Source organism: Gossypium hirsutum, chromosome D11 (genome assembly GCF_007990345.1).
Source record: "Gossypium hirsutum isolate 1008001.06 chromosome D11, Gossypium_hirsutum_v2.1, whole genome shotgun sequence".
NCBI lineage: Eukaryota > Viridiplantae > Streptophyta > Magnoliopsida > Malvales > Malvaceae > Gossypium > Gossypium hirsutum.
In genome coordinates this window covers 65912409-65929939 of record NC_053447.1, presented here as the reverse complement: position 1 = coordinate 65929939, position 17531 = coordinate 65912409, and the positions used below count along the sequence as shown (strand labels likewise).

Genomic DNA, 17531 nt, shown 5'->3' with positions numbered 1-17531 from the left:
AAAACTAAACGTACTTATGAAGATGGCCCAATTTAATTTGAGAAATAATTACTTATTCATATTTACCTTGAGTTGAAGAATTGATATTTCAATAATGATTAAATAAAAATAATATTTAAAAATTTATAACTAGATGAATTGTTAATTTTTTAAATTATTTATTGGATTAATAAAACAATACCTTTGGGCTGCCCAAAAATACTCCAAAAACAACAAGCAAAACCAGACATTAAATTCATCCCATTATTCTAGAATGCTTCAACGATGATAGAAAACATGGAATTCTAGAAAACTCTAAAAGCCTTAGAAGTCTGTTTGATGAAACGGATCCTTGTGAATTCACTGGTTTGTTAGAGCCAATCGGATATTTCGATTTGGCGGGGTGATAACTCAGGAGCTTACACAGTCAAAAGCAGCTATAGATAGCTTATTACAGAGAGTTTACATAATACTGGAATGAATACTTTCTTTACAAAGATGGAGAGAAGAAGATGTACTAATAGTTTAATTTAATTTAAGATTTTCGTTTGAAATGATGGTATCATGTATCATTTTAGTTTTTCATCACATTATTAATTATTTTAATCGGTTCAATCTACTAATGTTAAAAAAAAAAATTCAAATGCAGCATAATTAGAAAATGCCACGTGCAATTTAATTCAATTAGAAAATGTAATGTGTTATCTAAATGTATTAAGAATAAAAATGAAATTATAAATTTTTAAAAATTCTAAAAAATAAATTAAAAATTTTAGAGCGTTACTGTTGACTTTGACCAATCCTTTGAACATATTGATCGAACGTTGACCGACTTTTGATTGTTGTTGATCGAACATTGACCTAGAAGTATTTTCAAGTTTTATAGTAAAAAATTATTTTAAAATTTTTAAAAAATTTCTAATATATAAATTTCTATATTCTTTTTTAATTAGTTTTTAAATTTTTTATTATATTGTTTTGAAACAAATAATTTTTAAATTATCACAAGTTTCTAGAGCTTATATATTCTGAGAAAAATATTTGTTTAAAAATTTAAAAATAGTTAAATTATGAAAATTAAAAGAATATAAAATTTTAAATCATTAACTAAAGAACATTTCATTTTTAAAAATTTAAAAATAAATTTATAATATAAAACTTGAAAATACTATTAGATCAACAATCGATTAATCCCGAGTCAAAGTCAAAAATACCTTTCTAAAAATTTTATTTTACAAATTAATTTAAGTTTATATTCATTCTCCTATTAAAAAAGAATAATGTTATATTCTAAATCACTACATACAGTAAAAAGTAGTTTAGGCGCATGAAAAAAAAAGTCTTCTTTTTACTCCTAAACGCGTTTAGGGATTTTAGCCAAGGTGTTAGCAAATAGCAAAAATAACTTGACTTAGAGTTGACTTTGGGTTGTCAACAGAAGTCTATCATGCAAAGACTTCGACGACTTAGTTAAGAAATGTGTTCTCATTTACGGCCATACAAAAGTCTATATATATGTTTTCATTTATGGCTATGTTATATTTGCATGACATCCGGCGTAACTATAAATTAATTTAACAGATGTGAATTAATATTTATTTTAAGAGGCGTAAAATATATACATTTTATTTCACAGACAGATTACGTATTTTTTAAATATTTGTTTTTAATATTTTATTATATTTATGTATCTCTAACTCTGTTTGTGAAAACCAAATATTTAATACTACACCAATCTTAGAAGCAGGTCTTTATACTCGCTTTATGAGGTGTAATTAACGTGTTGCTGACTTATAGTCAAGCTTGGTGTTGTGACATGCTTTGTACAATGTCTCTTTTCAATAATACCATATATGACTTACCAAAAAAAATAGTGAACTGATACAAAATTGGGGATCGAATGTATAGATATTGGTGTTTTTGCTGATAGAGATATTATTGTAGCTTTTTTTTTCTTTTTTATTGGATAATAAAGTATTAGTTATAAAAAAAAGAAGATAGTGTAACACATATTATTTAATACATACTAAAATGTAATTATGTAAATTTAAAATCAAAATTCATAATAATGCTTCTATATGAAGAACATTTATGATTTTGCTCTTCCAAACTTCAATCACAAGCCATTTTGCAATGAAACCTTCTAAAAGCAAATGATACATATATCGGAAAATAAACTCAAAACTATCCTAAATTAGGGTCCTGAGTTGGGATCCTAAAATAACCATTTCTTTCCTTTTTATTTCATATATTTGAAGATATCCCTAACATAAGGAAATGCCCATATTGTATGAATATTTATGCGGTTGGATAGGCTGGTCTAATGGCAAGCCCGCAAAGACCTTGGGAGTCGGCCACATTCCTTTGCATCCTTATGTATCCATTTTCTCCCCAATCTTCACCCCATTGATTCTTCACCAACCAGTAATCGGTACCATCGTCGCTGGTCCCGAATCCAACGATAGTGACAGCATGGTCGGGATTAGTTCCGCAGTATCCATTGAAAATCCCACTGCTGTAATGTCTAAAATCGGTTCCGCTACCTTCAATGCTAACTGCGACTGGTTGGTTCGAGACAGCCTTAAGTAACTCTTGCTCACTGTTGGTAGGTACGGATTCATAGTTGCTGATATGGGCAACTTGGGATGCCTGTTTTTGTAAGTCACAAGTTCCTTGCATAGCTTGATATGGATAATTGTCTTCCTTGGTTAATCCATTGTTCTGAATGACGTATTTGAAGGCTTCTATCTTGTTACCACCGTTGCAACCATTGCTATTACCGCTGCAGTCCAATACTTGTTGCTCGGACAATGAGACCAGGTTTCCGTTCGTGATTTGGTTCAGACCTTCCATGGCTGCCACTGCAGCAAATGCCCAACAACACCCTAACAACAAAATGCCAACGTTTAATAGGTTAAAGTGTTTAATTCATTAGGAAAAAGAACTGAAAACTTTAAAGTATTGAGATATGCGCAAAGAATTTCAAGCAGTTATAAAATCTTACCGCATTGCTCTTGGTCCTTAACAGAGGTGACAGCGCCTTTCGATTTCCAATCCAAGCTTGTCGGAACATCTGTAAACTCGGCGTAGCGAAACGATGTTTCCATAGATGTCATTGTGTTGCCTGGATTAATGTATCCGGTACGAGCTGCGACGAATTCGTCATGTGTCAAGTCCGAGTACTTGTTAATACTCAACTTGTATGTTCTGTTTCCTGCATTATTAAAGTTCTGAATATATTCCAAGTTCTCCTTGAATATCTTAAAGCGTTTATCTTTCTCAGCTTTGTTCTTGTAATTTCGACCATGCTTAACCATCCATTGCTCATGTTCTGCAATGGCTGATTCATACACAGTGCGAGACATTGCCTGAGTTGCTAAAATCCCGACAATGAAAAGCAAGACAAAGTTTGAATTAGTCATTGTTTCTAAGAGGAGGAGTTTTGGTAAGAAATTGGGAAGTAGTGAAGAAGTGAGCAGCCCCATGGTAGATATTTATAATCGATCAAACAGATACTATTATCATTTAATTTTTTTAATGTTATGATCAAAAGAGTTAATTGTTGCTTGTTTTCACGCGTTCCCTTTTTTTCTATTGGACTTTAAATTATGAAGACTTTTCATGCATATCGATTGGAAAAATGAATGATGGAACTCGGAAGAGAATTTTTGTACATGTTCCTAGCAACAAAGTGATAAGAACCATATCATTGTTGACTTAAATCATCGATTCCTAATACAAGAGGTTTAATATGGGTTCGGCAGTAAAAAAAAGTTTTCATCTCAATTTTTATTTTTTATTGGTTGACAATAATTTACATTATTTTCAATTATACGTTATCAGTTGAACTGGTCGTATCATCTAATTTTAATCTAAATTCGACAACACATCCTATCAAATTATATAATCTTAAATTAACATGGAAAAAATTGGGAAAGATGGATTAATTTGCAAATAGCTAGACAAAACATTTTAAAATTTGGATAAGCTAATTCAAAATTAAATAAAATAAGAAAACATATTTTTAAATTTTAATTATAAAATATGTTAATATTACTATATTTCGCAATATTTTATCGTTATTTAAGTAATAAAACATATTGGTGAAATTTAAGCTTGAAATTGTTTTAGAAATTGATCCCAATTTTATCTATAAACACTTCTCTTTTTTTGGACACTTCTGTCCAAAGTATAATCATTTAATAATAAATATCTAAGTTGTTTTCACCTATGAATATTCCTAACCATTCCATGTCATGAAGTCTTTTAAGAAATAAATATCTAAGTTGTTTTCTCCTATGAATATTTCCAAACTTTCCATGTCAAAAATAAATCTGCTTTGAAAGGCACAAGCTTTCTGTTTTTCTATTACAATTTTCATCAATTTACTTATTTTGGTAAAAAATAATGAAAAACGCCAATTTGTAAACAATTTCAAAATATGATTTGAGTACCTCAAAATTTTTATTCTACCCCCATCTAATATGGTAAAAAAACCTATTTTCATTTTAGTACACGTGATACTACTATAAAAAAAAAACCTTAAATTTCAAATTTTACTTATATCGATATTGCATATTTCTATTATTTAATCTTAACATCATTAGTCTTCTTTTGTAATTATTTTTTTAACTATTAAATTTCGATATTTTTTCTAAAAAATATTTACCCAAACAAAGTAATTACAAATACTAAAATTTTGAAATACTTATGCTAACAGTTTAAAATTGATTTTTCAGTACATTGACACTTTAATTTTAAATTTAAAATTACTACCCACCTTAAAAAATAGTGTAGGCATGAAAAGGGATATTCTTTTCACTCCTAGACGTATAGGGATTTTAGCAAATTGCAAACACCTTGACTTAGAGTTGACCTTGGGTCTTCAATAAAAGTCTGTGTTTTCATTTTATGGGCAATGCAAAGACTTTGACTTTGATTATTTATTTCGTTAACAAATACTTAGCTGCCATTTGCATGAGACCCGGCGTAATTAAATAAATGTTTTCTCTTTCCTGAACAGAAGATTTTATAAGACTACAAAAAAATAGCTGTCTTGCTATTGACGTGTGAGCACAAAAACAATGGGTTTCCCCACGGCACTTCCTACTTAATTGGCGCATGATTTGCATATATTGCTACCATTATATTTTTGTACTCAAGATTAATTGTCTAGGGCTTCAAATTATCATCTCATATTTCAAATAATAATAATAATAATAAAGTGATAAAATTATATGATTGATAATTCAACTTTTGATATTAAAAAATTAATTTAGGGGTGAATTGGTGAAATTAGCCTTATACTTATATTCAGGTGAGAAAGAATTGTATAAAATTGTGATTTCACGTCATTTATATCACTTTCTAATAAGAGAATGACAAATCAGACTTATTCCTCCTGAATTTTAGCATTTTCAGTTGGATTTAAATTTTGCCAGGAGGAAAATGTTGAAATCAAGAGGAAAAATCTGATTTGTCCTATTAGAAAAAGATATGGATGGCGTGAAATCACAATTTCATACAACCATTTCTCATGTCCGAGTTATGTCTAAAATAAATGTTAGAATACAAATAATTTTGAAAACAGAAAAAAAAAAGGGAGATAGAAATTTGGATTGGCAAAATAAACTCTACAAAAATATCTAAATAAGAACGATACCATCCAATAGAGGACAAGAATTGAAATAATTTTCTTTTCTTTCCATATGAAAAAGGCATTATGATTTGTTTTTACTTTCCGATTTTATAAAAAAAATTTCATTTTAGTCCACCATTTAACTTTTCTCTTCTTTTAGTCTTCAAAATTGTATTTTTTGTCAAATCACCCTAAAATGGATGAAAATGTTAACTTTTGTTAACTTTTGTTAACTTCATTGACGTGGCATACATGTAGATTGCCACGTGGATGACATGTGAACATTTAACTAATTTTTTAAAATTTAAAAATATTTTTTTATAATTTTTATACTCCTTTTAATAATTTGAATGATTTTTAATTTTTAAAAATAATTTTTATAATTTTAAACACTTTTTGGTTTTATTTTATTTATTATATGTTATGCCATTTTCCTTAGCCCTCGCCAAATTTGTGGAGTGCTGGACATCGCTTTTGCCCACAACTACTGTCACAAAACCCTTACTTTGAACTCCTCGATTTCGACATCCTTAGTTGTCATGCCATCAAACTAGGAATTGGTTATGGAGCTACCGACATGGCCTTCCACCTACCAAGTCACCAAGACCTCATCCTCACCTATATATCCCTAATCATGCTCACCCTCAAGCACAACCTCACACTTGACAAACTCATTTTGAGCAACAACCTAAAGACATCAATTCTTACCATTTTCGACCTTAGGTTGTAGTTTTTAACCCATCCTGAAACGGTGGTTGCTAATATTGAAAAAAATGAAAAAGGGGGAAAAGTTAAATTTGTTTAAATCTTCTTTATGGTTTTTCCCCTTAAATTGTTTTATAATTATAAATATTTTATAATTTTGTATGTATTTTTATCGAAAATAAATTTTTAAAATTTTTATTTTCTAAAAATTTTTAAATTTGATTTTTTAAGAGTCAAGACTAAATTGACATAATTGTAAAGTTGAATGTTAAATTTGTTAAAATTTTCAGGATTGGTACAAAATTAATAGAATCTATAAATATTGGAAGGTTAAATTTGTTATTTTTCCAAGAAAAAAGATCACCCCAACATCTTGTTAGTGATTTAACAGAAGAGTGACCAAAATATTAAATTTCAATAATGTTAGTTACTAAAATAGAAAATTTTAAACCTGAGTGATCAAAATAAAAACACGCTAATAATTGAGTGTCTGTTTATATAGTTTACCCATAAAATAATTATTAAAAAATACTAAAAAACACCATATCAAGATTTGAACATTGACCCTCAAGGCATCAACAAAAAAGCCTAAACCAATGCTCAAAAGAAAAACTAAGGTTTATAATTTTAAAGATAAATATATCTTTGTTTTTCAATAATTTTTACTCACATAATAAATATTACAAAATGTTGGGATGTTGATATTAGATTTTACACGAAGTTGGAAAATAGAAATATTCTTTGTTTTCGCTATTAAATTAATTAAGTGCTCTTCTAACAAGTTATCTCTTCAATGGGATGAAATATACACACTTCCATAAATACAAATTAAATGTCAATATTTGGGCGTGGAACATGATTTTGGGGAAACCATTTTCACATTGATATTAATTATTACTCAAGTAACTGCATATATTCCTAATTACTTTATTATCTTTAATTCATGCTTATCAAACTATACTCATTTAGAAAAAGTCAGAGATTAACAACTTAAAATAATTCGGTTCAAACGTGTCGTATTTTCTACCTATAATAAGAGTACGCTTCCAAACTTGATTTTTACTGTAGTTTCGTAGGATGAAATAATAGTAAAAGATTATGCACGATTTCCTAGAAGTTTTTAAAAAGAAAAAAAGAAAATTCTATATTTTATTAATGGAATAATTAGGCATAAATGTAAATTTTAAAAAAATATATATTTAGGGTTTTAGGTTATTTTATTTGAAATTTAAGGAAATAAATCAATTTTGGGATAGGTGGTAAAAACGCTTCTTGCAGGAAGGGGAGTGACGTGGCAGGGGGAGAGGATCAAAGCGTGCCCCGTAGGACGCGCTTTCAGTGGAAATGCGTCCCAGATGGCACGCTTTCACCCTCTCTGCTTGCCACATCACCCAACGCTTTAAGTAAAAAATAATAAAAAAATTAATGGCTAGATTGAATTCTGAATAGCTGAGAATCTCGGGATAAAATTTTTGAAAATCTAAGAATCCTAGGATAAAATTTATGTCCCATCCTTTTTGTGGCAGAACAGAATTATTATCTTCAAAAACTAAAAAAAAAAAAAGCTTGTTGTTAGAAGCCTTTTTTTAACTTGTCATGTCTGATCTTTTACAACATTTTAAATTATGTTTCATATTCAATGGTAGAGTTTCCTACAAATGAAGATTAATATGAAGAAGTTTTCATACTTAAATTTTGAGAAGAAAATTTGCATGTTAAGGAGAAGATTGTTTATGTGAAAAGTCTAAAGTTCAAAAATCGATCCATCAAAGTAAATTAGTTCAAGTAAGTGTCGTTGCTTGAATTTGGTTAATAAGTATTTATTTTTCTATATAATGTTTTCATTTCAATTTTATATTAGACATGTGAAGCAGGGTTTTTTTTTGCCGAAAATGAGTAGATAAATTAGAGTTGTTATTTATTATGACAATTAAATTTGTGACATTAAAATTGGGGTCGTTTTAGTATCAGCCTAGTCTACAGAATTGGTTTTCAACCAGAGCATCAAATAGAACGAGCTTTTGTTAAGAATTAGAAGAAAAGTCTTAACTTCAAGCCGAAGGAGAATTTTGAGCTTGAAATATAGATATCTAACGTCAATGAATCCTGTTAGATATGATACATTTGAGCTCAAAGGCGACATGGATGTCAAGTTAATGCTCGATACACATTTCTCTACTGAAAATGTTATACTAGAGTTATATGCCCAATTTGCCGATGTCAAGGAAGGTGGTTCAAGTTTGACAACAATTCTAGTTAATTTGTTTCAGGTACATGAAGCAAAAAGCCCAACCACACAGTTGTGTGGTGGTTTCCCAACGTTGTTACAAAGCTCGTATCAAGGAATGTTAGAATCATCAATGAGAAGGCATCCTTCGATTTTAGCCCTCATTTTCAACTTTAGCGTACAATTGGGGTTAGTTGGTAGCCCAAATACGGAGACCCTGTCACGGAATTTTAGGAGTGCTTTTGATTTCAACTTCAAAACATTGATGTTCTGTGCTAGAAACAGTTATGAAGGTATGTCGTCAAGTTACACGGATGCGCAATTTGTAAGTAATATTAGTTTTAACATAGGGTTGATGAGAATGTTCTCCCTACAACCTGGACTGACAAAGGGACATCCAACCCTGGACATGAAATCACAATTAGGATTTGTTGACACCATTTTTTGGATGAAACGGGGTCGACTTGGATTTTGAAAAAAGAATGAAAATGGGAGTCGCCACCAATCCTTTTTTGATGAGGTGTGATCGGGTCACCTCGAAAAGTGGTTGTTTTTAAGAAACGATTTAATTTTTATTAAAACAACGATTTTGGTCTACGAAATTCAGAAAAATGAGTTCGGGAATCGGTTACGCAGGAGGAAGGATTAGCACCCTCGATACGCCCAAAATTGGTACCTAGTTGATTACTTAATGTCTTGATGTCGAAAATTAAAACTCGAAAAGAATTTAAAAACACGATCCCTCTTTATGTTGTGTTATTTTAAAATTATTCGAATAAATCAAAATGGAAAATGCCTTCTAATCTCGAAGTAACAAGATGTCACATCTAGTAAGTTAGGACACGACACCTCGTATTTTTTAGAGTAAGCTTGTCTTTTATTTTTTATTTAAACCTCATTTATTTCAATTTTCAAAGGATATTCGATTATTTAGGAACAACGCGAGAAAAATCGAAGCTCAGTAAGTTAGGGCACGATTTTCTCGAATTTTCTAAATACGAAATATTGCCTTTATTATTGAAAGTTTAAAAGGGTATTTGGCCATTTGGTCGAACGAGGAATCGAAACCCAGCACGTTAGGGCACGTTTTCTCGAACTTTCCAAACGCGAAATATTGCCTTAATTTAAAACTTTACCCTTTTTGAATAATTGCGAGTACAATACTCGAACGAGATGCATTTGTTTTATTTAGGACAAAATACAATGATTTATTATTGGAGTGTACAAAATCGAGCGTAGCTTTGAAGTGATAAAATGAAATTGAATGATAACGGAACATGACATAACAATTTATGAATAAAATGATGCATCAATGCATGACAAATATACACGGATAAAAATAAGCAAATTATAGTACGCACAACGACAATGAACTCACAATATATCTAATTTAAATACCAACATTACTAATCAAAGGAAAATAAAACAAAATATAATATATATATATATATAAATATATATACAACAATCTAAAGTAAATAGTAATCCAAGATGAATGATTTATAAGAACAATAAATAATAAAAGGTTCGAATAAACAATATACAAGAAAACTTAAAATAAATGAATATAAAAAATTTTAAAATAAATAATATTATATATATAAGAAAAAAGTATAAACAACTTTGAAGAAAATGTACATACATACGAAAATTTAAAAGAAAAGAAAAGAAAATATATATAATAGTTTACACTAAATAATAAATAAAAACTTAAACAGACAAAGATAAAAGAGTTTTTGTTTTTTTTAAATAACAATAATAAACAAATAAATTGAATGGACCCAGGACCAAATTGAAATTAAAATGAAATTAAATGACATAATCTAAAAATAAAAAAAGGACAGTCGGGGCCTGATCTAAACGCGCGCAGATATACAAGGTCAAAAGGGAAATATTCCCATGCCATCTGAAATGGCACCGTTTTAGGGTATATCTGCGCATGGTCTATGGACCAAACTGAAGCGTAAGCAAAACTTAAGGCCTAAATTGAAAACTAAAAGAAACTACATTGAATGTGCCTAAAAGATGAAGGGACTTATTTCACAAATATCCCCTTTAGGGAAAACGCGCGGATCCCCCCTGACGGGTCAGGTCACGCACACAGATGGCCCTATACGGCGCCGTTTTGGGGCAACTGAAACAGGCCCTAAACGACGCCGTTTTGCATCACTTATAAAAAACAAATTTTTTTGTTTTGAAACCCATTCTGCCATTCAAAAGAAAAAAATAAAAAAAACTCTCTCATATACTCTCAACTCCTCCCTTCTTTCAAACGCCGGTTATGGGATTCCGGCCGATTGCCGCCGTGTAGCACCATCGTGCACAGTGGTCGGCATAGCACAAAAGAGGTGTTTCGGTCTCATTTCGAAGCACCCATGAAGGTCAAACACCCTTGGCCCGAAAGCCAATAAAAAAGGACTCCCAAACCCACCTTTCAAGGCCGATTCTGACGATGGAGAGATCTCCGACGACGCGGCCGATGGTGTTTCAGGTAAGTTTCTTCCCTTCTCTTTTTATTTGTTTTCGTAAATAAATAAAAAAATAAAAAAATAAAAAAACTAGATATAAAAAAAACTAGATATAAAAAAAACACACACTAAAAAACGAAATATCACCTCCTCTGATTCAAAATCTATATTTTTATTATTATGGTGTCCGGAAAAAAATACAAGCAATGACTTATGGGATTTATAGCCGATTACAAGTGCTTAATCCCGTTTTGTTTGTCGTTTTGCATTTGTTTTTTTTCTGCTATTGCGTGTTGCTCGTTTTGTAGGTGGTGTCAGACGCGCGTGGGTGGGGTGCTGGCATGCGGCAGTGCGAGGGCGTGGCAGACAAGGCGGCCACGCATGGAAGTTTACGGCGGCTAGGTTGGGGAAGCAAACTAGGGTTTGCTGAAAATGGGGTTAATCTTGGGCTAGGGTTATGTTTGTTTTGGGTTTAGGGTTAAGTTTGGGTAGTTTGGGCCATATGAAATTTGGGCTGCAATTTAGACTTTATTTCATGTATTTGATTTATGGTTTATTTTTATTTTGTTTTTGTTTTGGCACTGGGCCCGGGCAAAATGGGCTCGTACAGCTGCCCCTCTTTGCTCGTTGTCATGTAACGAGAACAGAGCAAAGACTAAGAAGGCCAATTTTGCCCGGTCTCACCGAGTCTTGACTTTTTGGTGCTTCTCTTCTCTAAGTAGTCTCATTTCAGTCCACTGCGTCTTCTTGCTTTGATCCACTTCACGGCATCTTTAAAGAGATATGGCTTCAATCTACTCTGCTGCAACTCCATGGGGATGAGATTGGTTTTTTTTTTGTCTGCTCCACTACTGCTTAGGCAGTTAAAACTGGATGTGATCTACTCCACTACTGCTTAGGGGAATAAGATCTGTGGTTCTGTCTGCTCCACTATTGCTTAGGGAGATAAGACTTGATGCGATCTGCTCCACTACTGCTTAGGGAGATAAGATCTGTGGTTCTGTTTGCTCCACTATTGCTTAGGGAGATAAGACTTGATGCGATCTGCTCCACTATTGCTTAGGGAGATAAGATCTGTGGTTCTGTCTGCTCCACTATTACTTAGGGAGATAAGACTTGATGCGATCTGCTCCACTACTACTTAGGGAGATAAGATCTGTGGTTCTGTCTGCTCCACTATTGCTTAGGGAGATAAGACTTGATGCGATCTGCTCCACTACTGCTTAGGGAGATAAGATCTGTGGTTCTGTCTGCTCCACTATTGCTTATGGAGATAAGACTTGATGCGATCTGCTCCACTACTGCTTAGGGAGATAAGATCTGTGGTTCTGTCTGCTCCACTATTGCTTATGGAGATAAGACTTGATGCGATCTGCTCTACTACTGCTTAGGGAGATAAGATCTGTGGTTCTGTTTGCTCCACTATTGCTTAGGGAGATAAGACTTGATGCGATCTGCTCCACTGCTGCTTAGGGAGATAAGATCTGTAGTTCTGTCTACTCCACTATTGCTTAGGGAGATAAGACTTGATGCGATCTGCTCCACTATTGCTTAGGGAGATAAGATCTGTGGTTCTGTCTGCTCCACTATTGCTTAAGGAGATAAGACTTGATGTGATCTGCTCCACTACTGCTTAGGGAGATAAGACCTGTGGTTCTGTCTGCTCCACTATTTCTTAGGGAGATAAGACTTGATGCAATCTGCTCCACTGTTGCTTAGGGAGATAAGATCTGTGGTTCTGTCTGCTCCGCTATTGCTTAGGGAGATAAGACTTGATGCGATCTGCTCCACTATTGCTTAGGGAGATAAGATCTGTAATCTTCACTCTATTCCACTGTTGCCCAGGGAGATAGAACTACTGGCTTTAATGTACTCCACCGTAATCAGAGAGGTAAAATCCGCCATCTTCGACCTGTTCCACTATTGCTTAGGGGGATAAGATCTTTAATCTTCGATCTATTCAACTGTTGCCTAGGAAGATAGAGTTATCGGCTTCAATGTACTCCACTGTAGTCACAGGGAGGTAAAATCTGCCATCTTCGATCTGCTTCGCTGCCAAATACAGGAAGGCAAGATCTGTAATCTTCAATCTATTCCATTGCCAACCAAGGAGATAGAGTTATTGGCTTCAATGTACTCCACTGTAGTCACGGGGAGGTAAAATCTGCCATCTTCGATCTGCTTCGCTGCCAAATACAGGAAGGGAAGATCTGCTATCTTTAGCCAGCTCTGCTACAAACGAGAGAGGCAAGTTTTTTCTTTGATCTGCTTCGCTGTCAATGCAGGAATACAAGATCTGTTATCTTCAACCAGCTTTGCTATGACCGAGAGAGGCAAGGTTTGGCTTCGATCTGCTTCGCTGTCAATGCAGGAAGGCAAGATCTGCAATCTTCAACCAGCTCTGCTACAAACGAGAGAGGCAAGGTTTGTCTTCGATCTGCTTCGCTATCAATGCAGGAAGTCAAGATCTACTATCTTCAACCAGCTCTGCTACGACCGAGAGAGGTAAGGTTTATCTTCAATTTTTACTGATCTGTTCTCTAGGGAACATGACCTGTATAATGAACCTAATTATGCCTAATGATTAGGATGGCATGCTCAAAATGAATCAAATGCTCCTAACTAGACATGTGTGAATGGTGTTTGCATGAATGTCGAATGTTATGAGAATGATCCCTTTTAATGTTTGGGTTGTCGTTCCTCGTTGTTCATCACGGTTCCATCACTGATGTTTTCTCGTTTAGCAAGTATCTTTGACAGAAGATTCAAAGAAATAGTCTCAATTTAGACTATCCTTTCTCAAATGTTTTCAACCCTCAGGTTTGGTCAGTTCTAAACAATAGTCCTATTTCAGGTCATCGTATTATTTAGAAACTTTCAGAGTAATATACAGAACTCCTTCTACATGAGTATTGTCAGTCCATTAATCGTTATTTCAATGAAAAATGCTTGAAAAAGATTATCAAAATGGACAAAATGAAATTTTGTTGAGAGCCAAGCTCTAAACAAACAAATCAATCAAGATATCATATTTTGCTGAGATACAAGATGAATAAGATGAAAAAGATTATCACAATGGATAAGATGGAAATTTGTCAAGAGTAAAGCTCTAAATGAACGAATTAATCAAGATAGAAATTTGCTAGAATTCAAAATGAGAATACATTAATCAAGGTGGTGTATTTTGTTAAAAATACAAAAAATGAACGAAATGGAAATAGGTGCCCCAGTTATCATAGCATGAGCTTCTTTACCCCAAACATTTTGAAGACCCTTTTGAACTTGATATGTGTCTAGAAGCCCTAGAAGACTTTGTTGATGCCCAAGATGTAGCATCTCTCCTTCTTATTAATTCAGAAAGGGCAAGACTACTGCATGCCCCACCTTTGATCAAAATTTGAACTGCCCATTCCTGGGTTTTCAATTCAAAACCCTTTGGTCTCAAGGCGCCCTTTTCGGGTTTTCACCTTAGCCTCTCCTTTTTTTTTCATTCTTCCTATCTTTTCTTTTTTTTTCTCAAGTGAAGTATTCATTACGTGAATCAGAATTCTCAAGATTAGGCAGGTTCTTGCCGTTCATATTGGTTAATATCGACGCTTTTTCAGATAAGGCATTCCTCATAAAGTCCTTTCCAGTTTGACATCCACTTTCTTCAGAAGTCCTTTTGTATGGGAAGGATCTTCTTCGATATTAGGTCCCCCTCATGGAATTCTCTGGAGCGAACCTTTTTGCATCATTCGCCTTTGTTGCATTTGACCATGACGGATAGCTTTCAACCTTTTCTCTTCAATCAAATTTTAACTGATCATATCGGGCCTGGATCCATTCTGCTTTATCCAACTTCAGCTCTGAAAAGACTCGAAAGAAAGGAGTATCAACTTCGTTGGGTAGAATTGTCCCTATTCCATATGCCAATGAGAAATGAATTGCCCCGCTAGAGGGTTTTTGTTTGGCCTCCATTGAATCGTTCATTTTGGGGCGACATGGTGTTAATCTTGAACAGACTGCAAACTTCTGATGTCGTGCTGTTGTTCAAATTCAATGCATCGTCTGATATGAGCCTTTTGGCATTCCATACCGACATATGATTTCTTTTTCAGGAATTTACTGACTGTCAGCTTTGCGATATTGGCATATGAAACAACCTCTACCCACTTGATGAAGTAATCGACGACCACAAAGATGGATCGATGACTGCCAGAAGCTTTTGCCGAGGTCGGCCTAATGACATCCATGCCCCTTATAGGGAAAGTCCATGGAAAAGCCATAATATGAAGAGATAAAGGAAGCACATAAATCTTGTCTCCGTAAATTTGGCCCTTGTTGCGTTTCTTGGTATAACTGATGCAATCCCATTCCATGGTAGACCAGTAGTACCCAAATCTCATGATTTGCTTGGCCATTGCAAAACCATTAGCACGTGTTCCTCAGACACCCGTATGGACCTCGTCCAAGATCTTCTTAACCTCAAAAGCGTCCACACATCTTAGTAAACCAGGCATATCTGAAAACATCTTTGAATTCTTAGAGTAACTCAATGATGTCTCGCTTTGTCTCTGTGGTGCTACAGGCTGTAATCTTCACCTTTTTCTCTTCTCCTAAGCTCACAATTCCCCACTAAAATTTTTTTTGTAAGGTTGGATCTATTTTTCGACTTGCCTTACCATCATTAACAAATCAGGAGATAAACTACAGTCTTGATCATCTTCGAAGTCTTGAGGATCCTCTAGACACATATCTTGCTCGAAAGAAAGTTCTGAGTCAATAGCAGTGTCGCTCATATCATTGATATCTGGAGACCTGTTCTAGGGACGAAGGAAGACTCAAAGAGCTAATGAATCAAAGGGTAATTACCTGTGTGATATGAGTATGAATGAACTGGAAGGAAAAAATAATATTTGCCAAAACAAGACACAAAGATGCGTTTTGTTGAAATAAAGAATAGTGGACATGTGCCCTTTTCACAAAAGGATTTTCTATTGCTCCCAGGCTTAGAGCAATAAGAGCGTTCCAAATATTACTCTGAACTGGCCCTAAAAAACACATGAATCTCCTCCACAGTCCAGTTGTTTAGAACGCTTCTAGGGATGTAGAAACAAATCCCTGATAGGTTTTTTTAGTTCCTTCTTCAAAGGCACAAACATCTTTACTTTCCAAGCCATCGATATATTCAAAGAATTCCAATTCTTTTTTATCTATCTGGCTCTGTACTAAAGTTCTGAACTCAATGCACTTTTGGATTTTAGGAAATTTATTGTATACAATGAAATGTAATGTTAATGAATGAAAAGATGCTTGCAATGAAATGTAATGCAGATGCATAAATGCAAAAAGAGCATGCAATGAAATGTAAAGCAGATGTATGAATGCAAAAAGAGACATTGATTCTTGGTTCAATTCTATTAGAACAACTTGACTAGAAAACAAATCTCTTTACATAAAGCGGATATATATACGGCTTTGCCGTCATAGGCGGGGACATTCGATCCTCTTCTCCATTCGAGCGTTAAGATAAATATCACGATCTCTTCAAAAGGATGTCTCTTCTGTCTCCCTTTTGCTTGATCCGGGCCACGACTCGTTAATCACTTATCCTCATGACGCTCGTTGGCATCTTTTTTAAGAAAGTTCAGCGGCTCTTGAATAATCTTCGCCAGCTTGAGTCTTCGGGCAATGGAACAATGGTTGTGTAGTCCTCCATTAAACTATCATCCTTCTCTTATCGTGTTTTCTTGGACCATATTCGGACAACCGTACTATTATCCACTTTATCAAGAAACCCATTTCCTTATGACAGGCTCTCTATTTAACAACCGAACGCGAATCAACCCTCTCTTTTTTTATGATGAAAATGCAATGCAATCATAACCAAAACAAAAAAAAAATAGGTTAGTTCAAAGCAAAAGCAAGCAATAATAAATAGAACACATATTCGGGTGACCACTAGGGGTTTGAAGTGGCCCTACCTAGGGTAAGCTCCTAAAGCTCATTATATGCGGTTTGGTTCTAAAGCAATGGTACCCGAACCAGCAGATTCCTCGATCCTCACCCATTATAGGCTCATACGGACCGAGTTCAGTTCAGGGGAATACATTTCCCTATGGCTGCACGGAGATGAAAATCTCACGAAGACATAGGTACGGATATATCCCGGAAGCGATTCACTATCCCATGCGGAGGTGAAAACCTCACGAAGGCGTAGTTTCTCACTCCTACTTAGAAGGGTGTGACCCACGGTCATGCAATGCAATGCAGCAGTATACCAAGCTTAAACTACCACAGCAATCAAATCATAATGATAAGACGAATAAAATGCAATGAAAGGATCGTAAATTTAAACCAAATCTTTAATTTTCGACGAAAAGACAAAAAGTAATCAACTCGTGGCCTGACTCTCTTATTCTGGTTCCCCAGTGGAGTCGCCAAGCTGTTGACACCATTTTTTGGATGAAACGGGGTCGACTTGGATTTTGAAAAAAGAATAAAAATGGGAGTCGCCACCAATCCTTTTTTG

The 17531-nt window shown here is 34.0% G+C and overlaps 1 protein-coding gene across 1 annotated transcript; it reads right to left on the bottom strand.

The window, feature by feature from the left end:
• Nucleotides 1–2016: 2016 nt before the first annotated feature.
• Nucleotides 2017–3608, bottom strand: LOC107963745 (ervatamin-B). Its single transcript, XM_016900206.2, has 2 exons — nucleotides 2984–3608; nucleotides 2017–2864 (listed from the first exon to the last, which is right to left on the bottom strand). Exons 1-2 carry the CDS (start codon nucleotides 3462–3464, stop codon nucleotides 2278–2280), a joined length of 1068 nt encoding a protein of 355 aa, XP_016755695.2. The 5' UTR covers nucleotides 3465–3608; the 3' UTR covers nucleotides 2017–2277.
• Between the last annotated feature and the right edge of the window lie 13923 nt (nucleotides 3609–17531).

Coding starts and splice junctions, on each gene's coding strand:
- LOC107963745 (XM_016900206.2), bottom strand. CDS start 3,464: ATGGGGCTGCTCACTTCTTCACTACTTCCCAATTTCTTACCAAAACTC. Junction 2,865..2,983: donor TAAGGACCAAGAGCAATGCG/GTAAGATTTTAT, acceptor TTTTGTTGTTAG/GGTGTTGTTGGGCATTTGCT.